The following is a 15,627-nucleotide window of genomic DNA, read 5'->3' on the forward strand; positions in this document are numbered from 1 at the left end:
CTGCTCTATCTCTAGCACTGAGCCTTTTTTTTTTTTTCTAACGCTCTGTTAGGCTCAGTGACTCTGTAAGATTGGAAGATGGTGATGGTTGATGATGCTAATGGATCTGACATAACTCGAGTCACTACCACTAGCCAAGCACTGTACTGAGTGTTCTATGGAGAAAATATAGTACATCTTTCTTTACATAACCAAATTCTAGTAAAGCAGTGGTAGAAGACTAGTAACCACCTCAGCATTTACTGTAAAATGCCTTGAGAAGTAGGAGAGAATTAAGTACTGCCACCGAGTTTTATAAAAGTAAACCCACCATTTTTAGACCGTGAGATGTCGGTTTCCAAGAGCCAAGACTCAGTGGTACAGCCCACATTTCTCCCTGCTCAGCAGGACTCTTTCTTCACACCCCCCCCCATTCCCAAATTAGGCTAAAGAGAAGTAATAAACTACTAATAAAGTTCTTCTCAAATTAGTTGCAAAACAGTGACCTCATAGTCATTCTTGTCCTTTCTTAAAAGTCTTCTCATGTTCTATGGTGCTATCTGTAACATCAGTTTCAAAGCCGATAGTTAAGATTGTATGGCCAAACAGGCTGAAGTGGGAGACATCCCAGGAGGCAAAGTTCACTCTCCAGCACTGCATAGACCGGGCATGGTGGCACGTGCCTGTATTCTATGAGACAGAAAGATCTGAAGGCAATCCTCAGTTATATAATTCCCCGACCCCCCAAACAACACAAAAAAGTAACTAATAAAATAAGGCACATAAAGCTTTTTATTTGGTGAAATAAGTTAATCAATTTGGCATTTATACAAGTAACAGTCTTTTAAGTAAATAAGACCCTTTAGCAAATGAGCAGAATCCTTTTGGACAGATTCCTGTACTACATATACAATGGATGGTTTTATGGTTATATGCATTTTCCCATGTAGGCTCTCAGTGAACCTAACAAATTGGACTTCATTTTTGTATAGGTTTGATAGCCATACAAGATTCCCATTTGTCACAGAGTGGGGACTTGAAAGGAAAGTTAAGGTGATGCTGAGCTACCACTTAAAAGTTTTATGGCTCAGAACAAATTAGTTACACTTCTTAGCCTCAGGTCTTCCTTGGAAAGTCATTTTTTCTAAGTACTTAGAGTGTGGTGTGGGAAGACAGGGGAAGGGGATCTGAATTAATGTTATATGTTACCTAAAGCAGTTCGGAATACCAGGAAACAGTGCATAGGCATCATTTTTGAAGACACGTATTGAATTGATATTTCAAATATAAATTTGTGGGTTTGTGCACATAAATAATGAAACATATGGTAAAAATACATCTAAGACAATAGGATTTAGAATCTAAACATCTGGGTCTAAGTTGTAGCTCTTAGTTTTCATACTCTTGGGCAAGATCCTTAACTAATTTTCCCATCTTCAAATTGAGCATAGAAATTCATGTCCTTGGAGTCTTGGTGAGTCTCAATCGATGACTTAATACAATGGATGTAGGCAGTGCCCAGGAGCACTAAATACCAAGAACCATCTAGAATATTGCTGATCAGCCAGGAGGAGTTGATGCTAATTTTTAGTGACTCTTGCTGAGCAATAGCAGCCTGTGGCTGGTCCTGCTTCTCTCTGCTATGTGATATCAGCATAGGAGATACCAGGAGCTTGGCTGGGATGGAGCTGCAAAAATGACGTCACTGCTGTCAGGTGTCTTAGTTGGAGGCTACAAGGCTGCAGCTGACTGTCGCACTCTTGCATGATGTCTCTAGGTTCCAGATCAGTAAAAGTTTAACCCGCTCTCCTGGTTGGCACTGTTTGGGTCTACAGTTGATTCCTCAGAGAAGGACATGGCTTCTGAACTGGTCCTTACTTTAGACAAGTCCTTTTCTTTTACAAAATTTTCTGAGGCGCTTCCGTCTTAACTTCTGGACTCAATTCATTTAATAACAGTAAAAAGGAAACTGAGTCCCACGTTATTGCACAGTTAAGACAGAGTGCAGAGGGGACCAATCCAAGTCCTGCCCTGAGGGGCTTGCATCGAAGGCAGAAGCCAAATGGAATGCTAGTAGACGCAGACATAGCGTACTTGTGAATAGTGCCAAGAAGGAAACAACAAAGCAGCATTAGAGAACAAGTCTGCTGACAGATGTGGGAAGGGAACATCACCCAGTGGGGCACATTCAGCATCGTTGAAGTGGAGGAGGAAGGCTGACTTTTGGAAAGAAGTGAACAGTAGAGTCATAGACAAAATGAATCAGTGTGCAAAGACCCTAAGTAGAAGAGGGCGAGAGCATGACACAGGCCAGTGGGGCTGGAGACCAAGGGATCGTTGGGAGTCCAGGGCAGAGTCCTAGGATACACAAGGTCATGGTTATCTCTTGTGATGTTTGCTTTTGATTTGGATGCTAGTTGATGAACATTTAAGTGGAGGAAGAAATGTTTCCTGCTTTGGTAATGGTCGTTGTCTTAGTTAGGGTTTTACTGCTGTGAACAGACACCATGATCAAGGCAACTCTTAAAGGGGCAACATTTAATTGGGGCTAGCTTATAGGTTTAGAGGTTTAGTCCATTATTATCAAGCTGAGAACATGGCAGCATCCAGGCAGGCATGGGGTAGGAGGAGCTGAGAGTTCTACATCTTCATCTGGAGGCTGCTAGAATACTGACTTCCAGGTAGCTAGGACAAGGATATTAAAGCCCATACCCACAGTGACACACCTGCTCCAACAAGGCCACACCTCCAAATAGTGCTACTCTCTGGGCCAAGCATATGCCATCACAGTCACATTGGCTGTCATGAGGAAACTTAGAGCGAGTTATTTACCTTTGCTTAGGCACCAAGACTAGTTATTGACAGTACACAGGATAAGAGATTGTGTTGTGTTGCTTTAAAATGTCTTTTAAAATCACTTTCAGTGGGCCCTAATTTGACAAAGCCTGCTCTCAGGTAAATGTGGTTATTTCTTCAAATTTCTGGAATACCACCAGAACTTAGGCATCTTATTTTAAGACACTATGTATTATGATGAAGATTAATTAAGATACATGGTAAGCTTGCAGAGGTGGGTGCCATAAACATAATTTACAATTTAATCCTCAAACTATGCAGCTTGGCAGCCCAGCCCAGCCCTAACCTCTCAATGATAAAGTCATATTCATTCTTTCGTTCTCTTGCCTTCAGGGTGGTCTAGGTGGGGATTTGTGGTTCAAATCCTGCCCTCACTTCCTCTTTATTTTGTGCTCTATTTCTTCAATCTCTTTTTATATAATATGTCCTTAGTCCCTTTCTTCAGGACTTAATCACACACACACACACACACACACACACACACACACACACACACACACACACACGTATATATGCACATACATATATGCATACACACAATGCACATATATGGATTGTATACACACATACACATATATATCCATACCCATAATACATATATACATATACCCCAATTATATCTTTTTGTGACATATAAAGGAATACTTGAATATTTATTGTTTCCTTGGGTGTCACTCTTTCTCTGTGTGGTTGGTTACCTGTGTAATATGACAGAGCTTGTCGTGTATGACACAGCTATGGAGTTAGTTGGCAGAGCCCAGACAGTGAAGTCAAGACTGTCAGCTCTTAGTAGACTTAGCTAGAAACTTTGTATGTCATTTCATCAGCCTCATAAGCCTCACATACCTTCCGAGTAGATCTCTGAGTATGGCTAGGATGGCACTTGGACACGCTCTGGCTTTGTGATTCAGCTTTGCAGTAGTGGTAGCCTTTCAGTCAGCTGGACTGTAGATCATACTAAAATGATTTGCGTGGTTTGAGAGTATTGGCTACAGATTCTGTGGCTATTCTGTTCTGCAGGTTGAAGTTGATCCTGTCACAACATTCCCTCTGAAAGGCTTGACCCCGCTCACGGAGTACTCTATCGCCATTTTCTCCATCTATGAGGAGGGGCAGTCCTTGCCTCTGGTTGGAGAACTTACCACAGGTAAGCCTTATTCTCGATTGAGAAGATTTAGGAAGCAACTACTTAGTGAACCTGCAGCAACCTCCTCAACTGTAACTTTGAATTCATATTAATTTTTAAGATATTACGAACACACAATTACATTCTTTTCTATCAAAATAAAGGAAAGAGAGAAAATGCCACCTCACGTTAAAAGGTTTCTTTCCCTACACCCGTGCACATACGGGAAGCATGAATTTGACTCCAGTGGGTTAAAAAAAAGGACTTAAAGTTGGAAGGAGGATGTGGTGGGGAAGTCTAGGAGGAGCTGAAGTGGCCAATGGGTGTGATAAAAATATATTGTGTTCATTTATGAAATTTCCAAACAATAAAAATGTACAAAATCACATGCATGGTTGTCTATTTAACACCCCCCGCCCCATTTCTCTTATTTCTCAATATAAAAGTTTTACCCTCTTCTTCTGTTCATGTGTGTGTGGGTTCATTAGGCCAAATTCCAAAATTACTGACATTTTAATACTATTTAACTTAATGCGTTATGATATAGCAGTATTGTAACAGGGTCCCAAACAACACAGCAAGGACTGATTGAAATGCTGAGGTATGCACTTTATGGCCGACCTATCTTCCTAGCTCCATTCTTATTTTTTTATACTTTATGAAAATGGCCCAATATCAACAATGTAAAAGTTCTGGAGTGACTGGAAAAATTTTAGAGAACATTATTTCTGTGGTTTCCCTAATTTATGCTGTTGGAAGGCACTGGAAACAAACATTAAAGTCACGCCGGACGGATAGAGGACGGTTGCCATTCTTCCATGGCTTTCCAAAACCAAGAGCTCCCCGGTCTTCCCATCCCATGACCCGCCCGGAGCTGCTTGCGTTTAGTTTCTTGCCTTCTCATTTCTCAAACTCAATCTCCTCCATGGCTCACAGAGGAAGTTCCTGCCCAGCAATACTTGGAAATTGATGAGGTGAAGACAGACAGTTTTCGAGTGACCTGGCATCCGCTTTCGGCTGAGGAGGGGCAGCATAAGCTCATGTGGATTCCCGTGTATGGTGGGAAGACCCAGGAGGTGAGTTGACTGAACCACAGTGAAAATTGATCCCGAACATATTCTCCGGAAGTGAATGCCTACTCCTGAACCCAGGTTGGTTTTCGTTTTAAAATGGACGAGAACTTCAGGAGTAGCATCTTGCAGGGCACGGCAAGGCATTTGGCATTACAAACGCATCAAATAATGCTATAATTCAACAATTAAGGATGTATTGTTACCAGGGCTTCAGTTTTATGTCCCAGATTCCTCGACCCTCACAAATAACACCTAATAAAACTTTATAATGCTACTTTTACAACATTAGTAGTATATTCGTTGAGGGAAGTGAAAGCAAGAGGGTCTGTAGTTTAATTTTAAAATTATTTCAGGTTTCCTGTTTTATTCAGTTAGTTCTTGCTTACATACAGATTTTTCCTTTGCGTTTTTCTTTTAATTTTCAGTCCCCCTTTTTCTTTTAAAAAAAATTATTTCTTTTACTTTTGGGCTTCTGAGATGGCTCAGCAGTTAAGAGCACCGACTGCTCTTCAGGAGGTCTTGAGTTCAAAGTCCAGCAACCACATGATGGCTCACAACCATCTGTCATGTGATCTGATGCCCTCATATGGCTATCTGGAGACAGCCACAGTGTACTTTGGGCCAGAGGGAGCTGGGGCCAGAGCTAGCAGAACCTGAAGCTAGAGGAAGCTAGAGGAAGCTAGAGGAAGCTAGAGGAAGCTAGAGGAAGCTAGAGGAAGCTAGAGGAAGCTAGAGGAAGCTAGAGGAAGCTAGAGGAAGCTAGAGGAAGCTAGAGGAAGCTAGAGGAAGCTAGAGGGGGCCTGAGCAGGGGTGGGGTGGAGTGAGCAGGGGTGCAGCTCCCTCCCCCAACGATTTCATATACCTCCCCTTGATCTCTTTCAAATTTATGGCCGCTTTTCTTATTATTAATTGTTATTACACCCATATGTGTATACATACATATTGCACCTAAGGCTCAGGAATCGTTGCTAGAGAGGGTGCAGAAATGTCTTGAGAACCAGAGGATCAGGGAGCTTGCTGTGAGATTGTGTCTCCTATTAATGTTAGAAGCTACACCCATAGAGACTCACCAACATGACTGCCCAAATAAGAGCTGAGTAAGGAAGACAATAATAGACATGCCCAAGTGGACAGGAGAATGACCACAAGGCCTCAACCCTATAGTTCAGGAGAAACAGTCTTCTCTAGCGAAGATCACAGCAATTTGTTTTCCAATGGCAAATGGTCCATCTCTCGCCCACCACTCCCTCTCTCCTTTTAAAGTAACCCCAGTTACTAAGCACCAAATGCTTTTCAGGTCGCCCTCAAAGAAGAGCAGGACTCTTATGTTATTGAAGGCCTGGATCCTGGGACGGAGTATGAAGTCTCCCTGTTAGCTGTGCTTGATGACGGAAGCGAGAGTGAGGTGGTGACTGCCGTGGGGACCACACGTAAGTCCTGGAGTGTGGACTTGGGTCTCACGTTTGAGGTTCAGGGTCCACCAGGCAAACTCACAGCCTGTCTTCCCCCAATTAGGCCTCAACGTTTCTTTGTTTCTCCGGGGTTTCCCCTTGTCTTATAGTCAATGACTTCGTGTGTGAAGCATCGTAATTTCTCAGACTATCATTACACTGAAGGCTCTGAGCAGCTCTGCCTTGTTCATAATTCTATCCTGTAGTGTTAAACACTAGCTACATTTGGCATATCTTAACTGTACCACGGCTACTTAAAATGGAAAGGTAGATGAATAGATGATAGGTGGATATAATCATAAATAATCACACTGGAAAATAAGCTAATACTAATGTAGCCAATGTACCCAAGTGTTTCTTGAATTTTCTAAGTTGGTCTTGGTTATAAGAACTTTTTGCAAAATTTACTAGCTGATTGATAATCCCTTGTTTTTTTTCCTTTTTGAAACCATATATTAATTATATCCTTCTTTCTTAAAAGTGAATTATTAGCCATATATTAAGTTCTCTTAAGTGGATTTAGAAGATTTCTTGGTCAGTGCAGTTGGGAGATTCTTATGTTATAAACTGAAGAGAGAGCATGATCCTATACAGGGGAATCCAAACGAGCCCTGTTAGTCCTGTCAGAAGCTGCCGAGCTAGGATCATCCTTCTGAACTGTAAGGAAGTGAGACACAGAGGCTGGGCCAAGTCCTGCTTTGTCTTCAGTTGGTGAGGAAAGACTATCTCTCAAAGAGGCTGAAACTTCAGAGGAGGCATTTCCCAAAGCTAGGAGACATTGCCATGCAGTATTTGTGGACCTTCTGGATGGGTGTGTTGATCTGCATGTGAATGTGGGACACCAGGTAGCCATTCCTTCTAGCATCTGCCCATGGTAGATTCAGGATATAGAAGAAACACTACCTGCCAGAACCCATTGCCCTCTTGGGTGGGCTCTTTGGGGTAACCCTTTTACAACTTGGTCTGCAATTTAGTTTTCTTTAATTATCATGGCTATGTCCCTACTTAAAAAAAATAATCTTGAGGTTGCATAATTTTGTGAATGTAATTTGGTTGCTCATGTAAAGTCTCTGTTGAGCCACTAGTACCTTTCCTGTTCACCTTCCTTATTTGTTGAAATCGCGTATAAATCTGCCTTACAGCTTACCTGTTCTACCTTGCACGTCACTGTCAGTTGTTAAGAAAGAAAGATAACATCAATGCAATTTCTTTCATAAGTTATGATTTATGCAAATGTATAGAATGTTGTCTTTACATAGTTGGAAAGTAATGAATTTTTTTTTCCAGTTGATGACTTTTGGACAGAAACACCTACAACCGTAGAACCTACCAGCCCTGTGACTTCAGGTGAGGACACTCAGGGGCCTGTTTATCCTCAATACATTTGATTTAGACAGAAGTTGTGTTTCCTAGTCTCACTTAGCTTTTATTTAGTTATTTATTAGAAAAGAGATGTCCTGTCCTTGCTTTCTCACAGCAGTTCACATGTCAACAACCTTTGAGCGTTATATCTTCTCTTCTACCACGTACCGCTTGGTCTCCTAGGTCACCATCACTAAAGCTCTCTACCGTCCCTACTTCCATCTGGATTCCCATTCACCTTTCTGAGGCGGTTAACACCTTTCTTTGGCCGCCCCCAGAGGTCTTTGTCCCAGTCACTTCTGTGGCTCTCTGTGGAGCATTGATTATTTACACCACTTCCATTCATGTCTGTTGGGACCTGAGACTTGACTTATGCAGTGTTAGTCCCTCACAAATAGTTTCCCTCTCATCATAGCCTTTCTCTTTACCTCAGCACACCTCGCAACCAGTTGTCTGAGTTAATTACCACGCTCCCTGTCTAAAACACGTCCACAGCTCTTCATTACCCAGTCACCGACTCATTCATGTGTTTATCCTTCAGCTAATCTTTGTTTGGGTTTTCATTATTGGAACACACACACACACGTTCTCCCTCGAGAGTTCCTGTTTTCTTTCTTGGCCCCAGAGTTCTGGAACTCTGCCTTGAACTAAGATTTTCCCACAATTCCCCTTGTCTTGTAGTATAGCATAGTTATACCAGCTAGCCTCCTAGCTAACTTGGTGTCGTGTTTACAATGTTTCTCAAGACTTGATGGTGCATGTGTCAAAGATCTATACAATATGACATTTAAGACGGGTTCAGTGAATGTTCTCCTGAGGGGATGGATGAGGAGAATGGACAGAAAAAGGGAAGTCAGTATAGGAATAGAAAATGGCATTTGTGAGGGAAGAGACACCTTGGCAAATGGAGATGCATGTTGTAGTGAACACAGGTAAAGAAATTTAGGCAAATATCCCAGAAAAGATAACGTTTGAAGGCTGGAAAGATGAAGGTAGCATTGAGTTGGGGAACTGTTCTTGAGTAGTGTTAAGACAGGCCTGGGAGCAGGTAGGTGGGTGTTGCTGGATGCTACATCACATATGGAGAGTGATGAGATCTGGTACCCCCTGCCCATTTTAATAAGAGGGAGTGAGCATGAGGTCCTAAGGACCATGATCCCTTTTGAATTCAGTCCGGTGGGTTTCCTTCAGTTCTGTCAGCCATGACCATGGAGCTCCTACTTCACATGGATATCTCTCATAGGGTTGCACTGAATGATGTCGGATGCTACTCTGTAGGTGGTACCTGTGTTCTCATTTTGGGATATGATGGGCTGCAAGTTTTTAAATATGTGGTTCTATTTATTCCAGTTCTCCAGACAGGCATCAGAAACCTGGTTGTAGATGATGAAACTGCTACTAGCCTGCGGGTCACATGGGACATTTCGGACAGCAATGTGGAGCAGTTTAGGGTGACCTACCTGACAGCCCAAGGGGACCCCATGGAAGAAGTGGTAGGAACGGTCTGTATAACAACCGCTGACCAGGAGTCCCACAGCATTTGTTGGTGGAGCTACCACGGCTGTTTGGGGAGATGAGCAAAAGCTGTCCTGCTCATTGCTTGATGACACCAAGTCTGCAGAAACTAACATTCTTACTCACCCAAATTTCACTAATGGTTGTCATGTCCTTTCTGACTCTAAAACCTGCCACGCACAGATCGCTTCAATCTAATCAAGCTCTGCAGCTTTTTTGCTGTTATTGCTTTTGCTGTCTTACACACCTGTTAACCAAAATAGGGTTCAAATAGAGTCATTAGGCCAGGCATGGTGGCATATGCCTATAGGTCCTGGGGAGGCTGATGGAAGGAGATCACCTAAGCCTAAAGGCTGGAGAGCAGCAGCAACACATCTTAACCCTATCTATCTCGAAAGCAAACCAAATCAAGATAAGGACCATTACACATGTGTATTTGTGTACATGTATGTAGATGCATATGTAAAAGTTCAAGGCAAGTATTAAACTTTTCTTGCTCCTGGGAATCTACTATAAAGCTTTTAAGCAAAATGCACATGGGGGGGTCTAAAAGATATATTTTCACTCATTTTAATTCCAATTAATTATTACTAATTAATGGATTATTAATTACTATATCACAATACTATAAATCATACATTATTAGTTATTATAATTAATGATGGTTTATTAATAATAATTACTTATTAACAACAAATCAACTCATTTTAAGCATATTTATAACTATTTCTCACTTATTCTTAAGCATGGGCATCTCTTCTCAAGGCCTTGTGATTTTTTTTTAAAAAGTTGTTTTATGTACATTTTTATATGGCAAACCTGGTACATTCTTAATGATGGCCTCCCCACATTTTCCTAATTTATATCTTATTGTCTCCTTTGGAATTGTTTCTTTTTTCCCCCCTAGTTCCTCTGTATTTATTGCACTTAGAAAACCAAACCTGTTAGTTTAATCCTCAAATTTGATATGTTTTGGTGTCCAGACAAAAGAGAGCGCTCCAGATTCCATGCAGAGGCTGCTTGACTCCTCACTCACAAATACACTCCATTTACTACTGCGATATATCATTACTAAAGTTGTTTCTTTGCTGTTTCATTTTTAACACACTAGGGAGGAACTCTCGAAAACTCATCACTGGTCATTAATAACATTACCCCCCCGACCCCTATTAACTTACGAAGGGAATCATTTATTTGAGCTCAACATTCTTTATTTCCAGTTGGTGGAAGAAACATTACAGGGCACAGGGATGGCCTCCAGGACCTTGCAGATAGTGAATAGGCAGCAGGTTCATGCCATTGATCCGGGAGAGTTTCTAGAAAGTTAGTGGGTACCTAGATGATTTGTATTACATTATAATTTCACTTCAACAATACATTCCAAATGATTCAGGATTGGCAAACTTAAAAATTATACTCAGGCATACCAATTAAATATGTAATTTGGGTATTTTATTTTTCCTATAATTACCCCACTATTATAATTTGGTTCCTAAAAATAAGAACCCACAAAGACTTCCCAGCATGAGAAACTTTGCTTTTTGTTTTCAAGAACCACATTTAGCTCCTTGGTGCTGATTCCTGCTGATTTGGAAAGAGTAACAATTTAATCTCACACGTGCACTTGTAAGCTCTGCACAGCAAAATAATAACAATATTTGCTTTGGGTGGCTTTTAGAACGTGTTCCCTTCAGGAGTTTCTTTTATTTAGTGCTATTTATAACTGAAACACTTGAACACCCAAATGAAGGGAAAACGATCTAAAGTCTTAGTCTGCCCAGCTAAACAGAGCTTTATGGAAAACGAAAAGTGTTGGTAAGTTTACTGTGCAGTAGAGCGTTGGTTTTCCACTACACAAGGAAATCCTAGTGGGAGTCTTCAACTTCCAAGTCCCGTTAGTGAATTCTAATTAAATTAGACTTGTGCATGTAACTTACAGGCACTTTATTAATTTAAAGACTGGCCTGAGGATTGAGAATTTGTATATGTATTTTATCAAATGCTACTGCTGTAGAAATACAGTGATGTATTATTTTAATTCTTCAGCTAATTAAATCAAATAAGTGTGTGTGTGTGTGTGTGTGTGAGAGAGAGAGAGAGAGAGAGAGAGAGAGAGACAGAGACAGAGAGAGACAGAGAGAGACAGAGAGAGACAGAGAGAGACAGAGAGAGAGAGCATGCACAAGCATATTATCCTGTGAAATATGGATAACCTCTAGCTAGAAAGGCTAGAGGTTGACTTTTGGTAATTTTCTCTGAAATTCGCCTCATTTTTGGGGACAGTATCTCTCATTGAATCTGCAGCTTGACATTTTATTAGACTGGGTAGCATGTACCAGGTGTGGTGGTTTTTCTGTAATCACAGTCCTGGGGCAGGGGAAGGCAGAGATAGGTAGATCTCTAGACTTGCTGGCTAGCTATCCTAAACGACTCAATAAATAACAGGTCACTAAGAGACCCTATCTCAAATACAAAAAGTCTCCAGGATTTGCCCATCTCCATGCCCCTAGTGTTGGATCATTGGTATGTGCTGCCAGGCCCAGAGTTTTATATGGTTGTGGGGATCTGAAGTCAGGTCCTCATGTGTGAGCTGTGAGTGTTTTTACCCACTGAGACATCTCCCCACCCTGCATTCTTAGTGAGATAGAAAGTAAGTAAGGTGTGTCTGAGTTTAGGACAGTGAGATGCAGGTCAATGACAAAGTCAAAAGACCTTGAAATCATGTGGACGACATGATATCTTAAAATGATGATGTCTGAAGTGAAAAGAGAATTTAGACAATAAAGTGCTTGCCTTGAAAGCATGAGGAATGAGTTACATTCCTCAAACCATATTAAAAAAAATAACAAAGGGTGTGCTGGTGCTCCTGTAATCACAGCTCTGGCAGGGGAAGGCAGAGATGGGTGGATCTCTGGGCTTTCTGGCTAGCTATCCTAACCTACTCAATAAATAACAGGCCACCAAGAGACACTATCTCAAATACAAAAAGATTGGATGTGCCAGAGGAATGACACTCATGATTGTCCTTTGGTCATTACACACACATGCACACATTTGTATGTGCATCCACATACATATGTACCTGTACACATTTGACCATACACACACACACACAGACACACACACACAGACAGACACACACACAGTCACACACACAGACAGACACACACATAAACATACACACAGACAGACACGCACACAGACAGACACACACATAAACACACACACAGATGCACACACACACTCCGGTGGCTTACTGGATTTGGATTCTTCTAGTAGCACATGGCACAAAGCATTTGGCACTTAATAAGGGCTGTTGTTATAAACCACAGCAACTCCTTTCTGCCATACACACACACACACACACACACACACACACAGACACACAGACACAGACACACACACACAGACACACACACAGACACACACAGATGCACACGCACACAGACGCACACACACAGACGCACACACACAGACACACACAGATGCACACGCACACACAGACACACACACACAGACACACACACACAGACACACACACAGACACACACACAGACACACACAGATGCACACGCACACAGACACACACACACACAGACACACACAGATGCACACGCACACAGACGCACACACACAGACAGACACACACACAGACACACACACACAGACGCACACACACACAGATGCACACGCACACAGACACACACACACAGACACACACACACACACGATGCTTGTCCAGGAAAGATGGATGGCTAACCCATACTATGAAAGCAAAGAGGAAAATGTGTCCTAATCATAGACATCTTTTCTCTTACCATTGATCCACGTTTTCTCTTCACTGTTACAGCTGATTGTACCGGCACAGGCAAAGGATGAGATAGGACTCAGGTTGGAGAACTGTACACACACATAGTATTGTAAACCAAAGGGAAACAAGAAAAACTAAATTCACCAGTTAGGGTATGTGAGTTACTTCTGTACTTTAAGGCATAATGAAGTCTACCAAAGTTCAAAGGAAAAAACAAAAAGGAACTGTAACATATAAAAATGGCAGTCACTATCTCATAAGGATTGTTTTGCATGGTGGTTCATGGTGCCGTGGAGTGCCAAAGACAGTGACCTCAGTTTTGTTGTCAGAGCAGAGATGTCTCTCTGTTACTTGTAGAAGGCTGCTTGGGATTCTAGCATCTGAATACTGGCTGGTGAACATCATCTAAAGAGGGGCCACTTAAAGTGTGTCTTAGACTCCTGCAGGGTGAGTCCTGATGGTAATGTTAAGCTTTGGAAATCTTGACAGCCATTTAACATTCCTGCGAAAATCCAAGAGTGTCAGTCACGTTTCTACCGGTTTAGTTTTATTTTATTTGATAGAAGTATCGGGTGACAACAGATTGGAATTAAAACAGTGCCACAAACTCAACCCTGAGTTATCCTTCGTCGCTGTATGAAAACCATGGTCTAAAAGTGGAATTGTGCAAGATGGGACACAGCAAAGCATATGAAATCTCGTCTCTTCTGCACATCACAGCTTGCTCCATGGGATCCAGACAGCCCTCATAGAGAGAGACAGAAAAGTTACATATTTGAAAAAAATTAAAAACACAAGGCTCCCTAGTGGCATTTGCATCACATTTAATCACTAACAGCTTTCACAGAGTTGTCTCAAAAATGAAAGGCGGCATCTGCTATGACCGCAGCATCTGTATTTTAAGTATGAGCTCCTATTAATTCACATAAAATGTCACTCTCCTTTACTTAAACAAGCAGAGACCGAACAGGATGAAATTTGCATACCCCAGAGGGAATTTCCATTTTACTCTTGATAATGAATATGAAGGTGAAAAAAAGGTTGCTCTGCATACTTGTGTGACATAAACCCCCAAAGGGAAAGCAGGCCCTAGATCAGATCTCTGGGGTTTCAATATGGCCCCTGTACTGGACCATGTGGGTCTGTTTCCACATCTATAAAGTGAGTGTGATATCACTGCCATAAAGGGTTATGGTGATTCTGGAGTGGCTTACCGGATTTGGATTCTTCTAGTAGCACATGGCACAAAGCATTTGGCACTTAATAAGGGCTGTTGTTATAAACCACAGCAACTCCTTTCTGCCATGCAGTGGGGATCCTCCAGAGTGGTCACTCTGCTTTACAATGTTCCACAAGCTAAATTTGATCAGCAACAAGGCCATCTGCTTCTCAGTGTGAGACCTGACCTTATTTAAAGAGCATCTACATGGGTGGTTTGCTAGACAGCTCAGAATGAGAGCCTAGGCTCTGCTCCAGCATTCTGTTGAAGAGAGACGACACCCCTAAAAATGCTACCTGGAAGGGGCAATGCAAGTCAGGGCATCCACAGCTGTCTTGCAGCCCTTCCTGCCAGGGTTGACTAACTCACTCTAGATTAAAACAGAGCTGCTATTTTTTTTTTATAACTGCCTACCCAAGATTCCACTTGATGCAAACCTGTACACTCCAGTGTTCTTTTCTTCGATTAGTAGAACTATGGTTGTCTGATGCAGGCTTTTCCTATACCCAAGATGATGGTATATCAAAGCTTAGCTGTATCATAGCAATAGCTACTTCTGGGTTCACCAAGAGGTTTTCTAGGATTTATTCCACGATGGATGGGTTCCTTCCTTCTATCAGAAGGAGAAAGCATGGCTTCAGCTTGCTGGCATCTCAATCATCCCTGGAATGGAAAATCTTTCTGGCTGTCTTGGTCTTGTGACTCTTTTAAGCCCCTCTGGGTCAATTTGTACATTGTCACATTTTTTTCCAGTGATCATTATGTTCCCAACAGCTCAGAGAAGTGCCAGCATTTAACTGCTGGGGCATAGGCACAGTATTTCCTAGTGGACATGTGGTCCAGAATAATCTCTTAGAAACACCAGAATTGTACTGTATGCCACGTGGCACATTGCACACCAGCTGGTGCGGGGTCCCCATGCCTCTGGATTTCTTTTTTCTGGCAGTTTTAGTGACAGAGGAGGGATAGCGGATCCAGATGGAGGAAGATACCTCCTTCCAGATGTAAGAAAGCTGCAGCAGATTTTGAGTGTTGCTGTTAAATATGTTTCAACTAGAAAAAAAAAACTTGGCTCTTGATGCTTTATTCTGTTGCTCTTGGAGGGTAATCATCCTTTCTAATTGAAAGAATAAAATGTTGGGGTCAGGTTATCACTGAGGAAGGAAAATAGGGGAGGATTTGCAAGAGGATGCTCAAGTCATTTCGGAACAGATAAGCACCAGTCTGGGTTGGAG

General features: G+C 41.9%; 1 protein-coding gene across 3 annotated transcripts in view; it reads left to right on the top strand.

Moving 5' to 3' along the window:
* Col14a1 (collagen type XIV alpha 1 chain) overlaps positions 1 to 15,627 on the top strand; it is a 207,977-nt gene that overhangs the window by 91,838 nt on the left and 100,512 nt on the right. For 2 of the 3 annotated variants that reach the window (XM_034516486.2, XM_034516484.2), the window contains exons 15-19: positions 3,856 to 3,982; positions 4,898 to 5,037; positions 6,332 to 6,464; positions 7,773 to 7,832; positions 9,198 to 9,349. In XM_034516486.2, coding sequence (XP_034372377.1) covers positions 3,856 to 3,982; positions 4,898 to 5,037; positions 6,332 to 6,464; positions 7,773 to 7,832; positions 9,198 to 9,349 — 612 coding nt within the window. The remainder of the gene's footprint in view (positions 1 to 3,855; positions 3,983 to 4,897; positions 5,038 to 6,331; positions 6,465 to 7,772; positions 7,833 to 9,197; positions 9,350 to 15,627) is intronic. The other variant, XM_034516485.2, reaches the window with a different exon arrangement.

This window comes from Arvicanthis niloticus, chromosome 13, assembly GCF_011762505.2.
Source record: "Arvicanthis niloticus isolate mArvNil1 chromosome 13, mArvNil1.pat.X, whole genome shotgun sequence".
Classification (NCBI taxonomy): Eukaryota; Metazoa; Chordata; class Mammalia; order Rodentia; family Muridae; genus Arvicanthis; species Arvicanthis niloticus.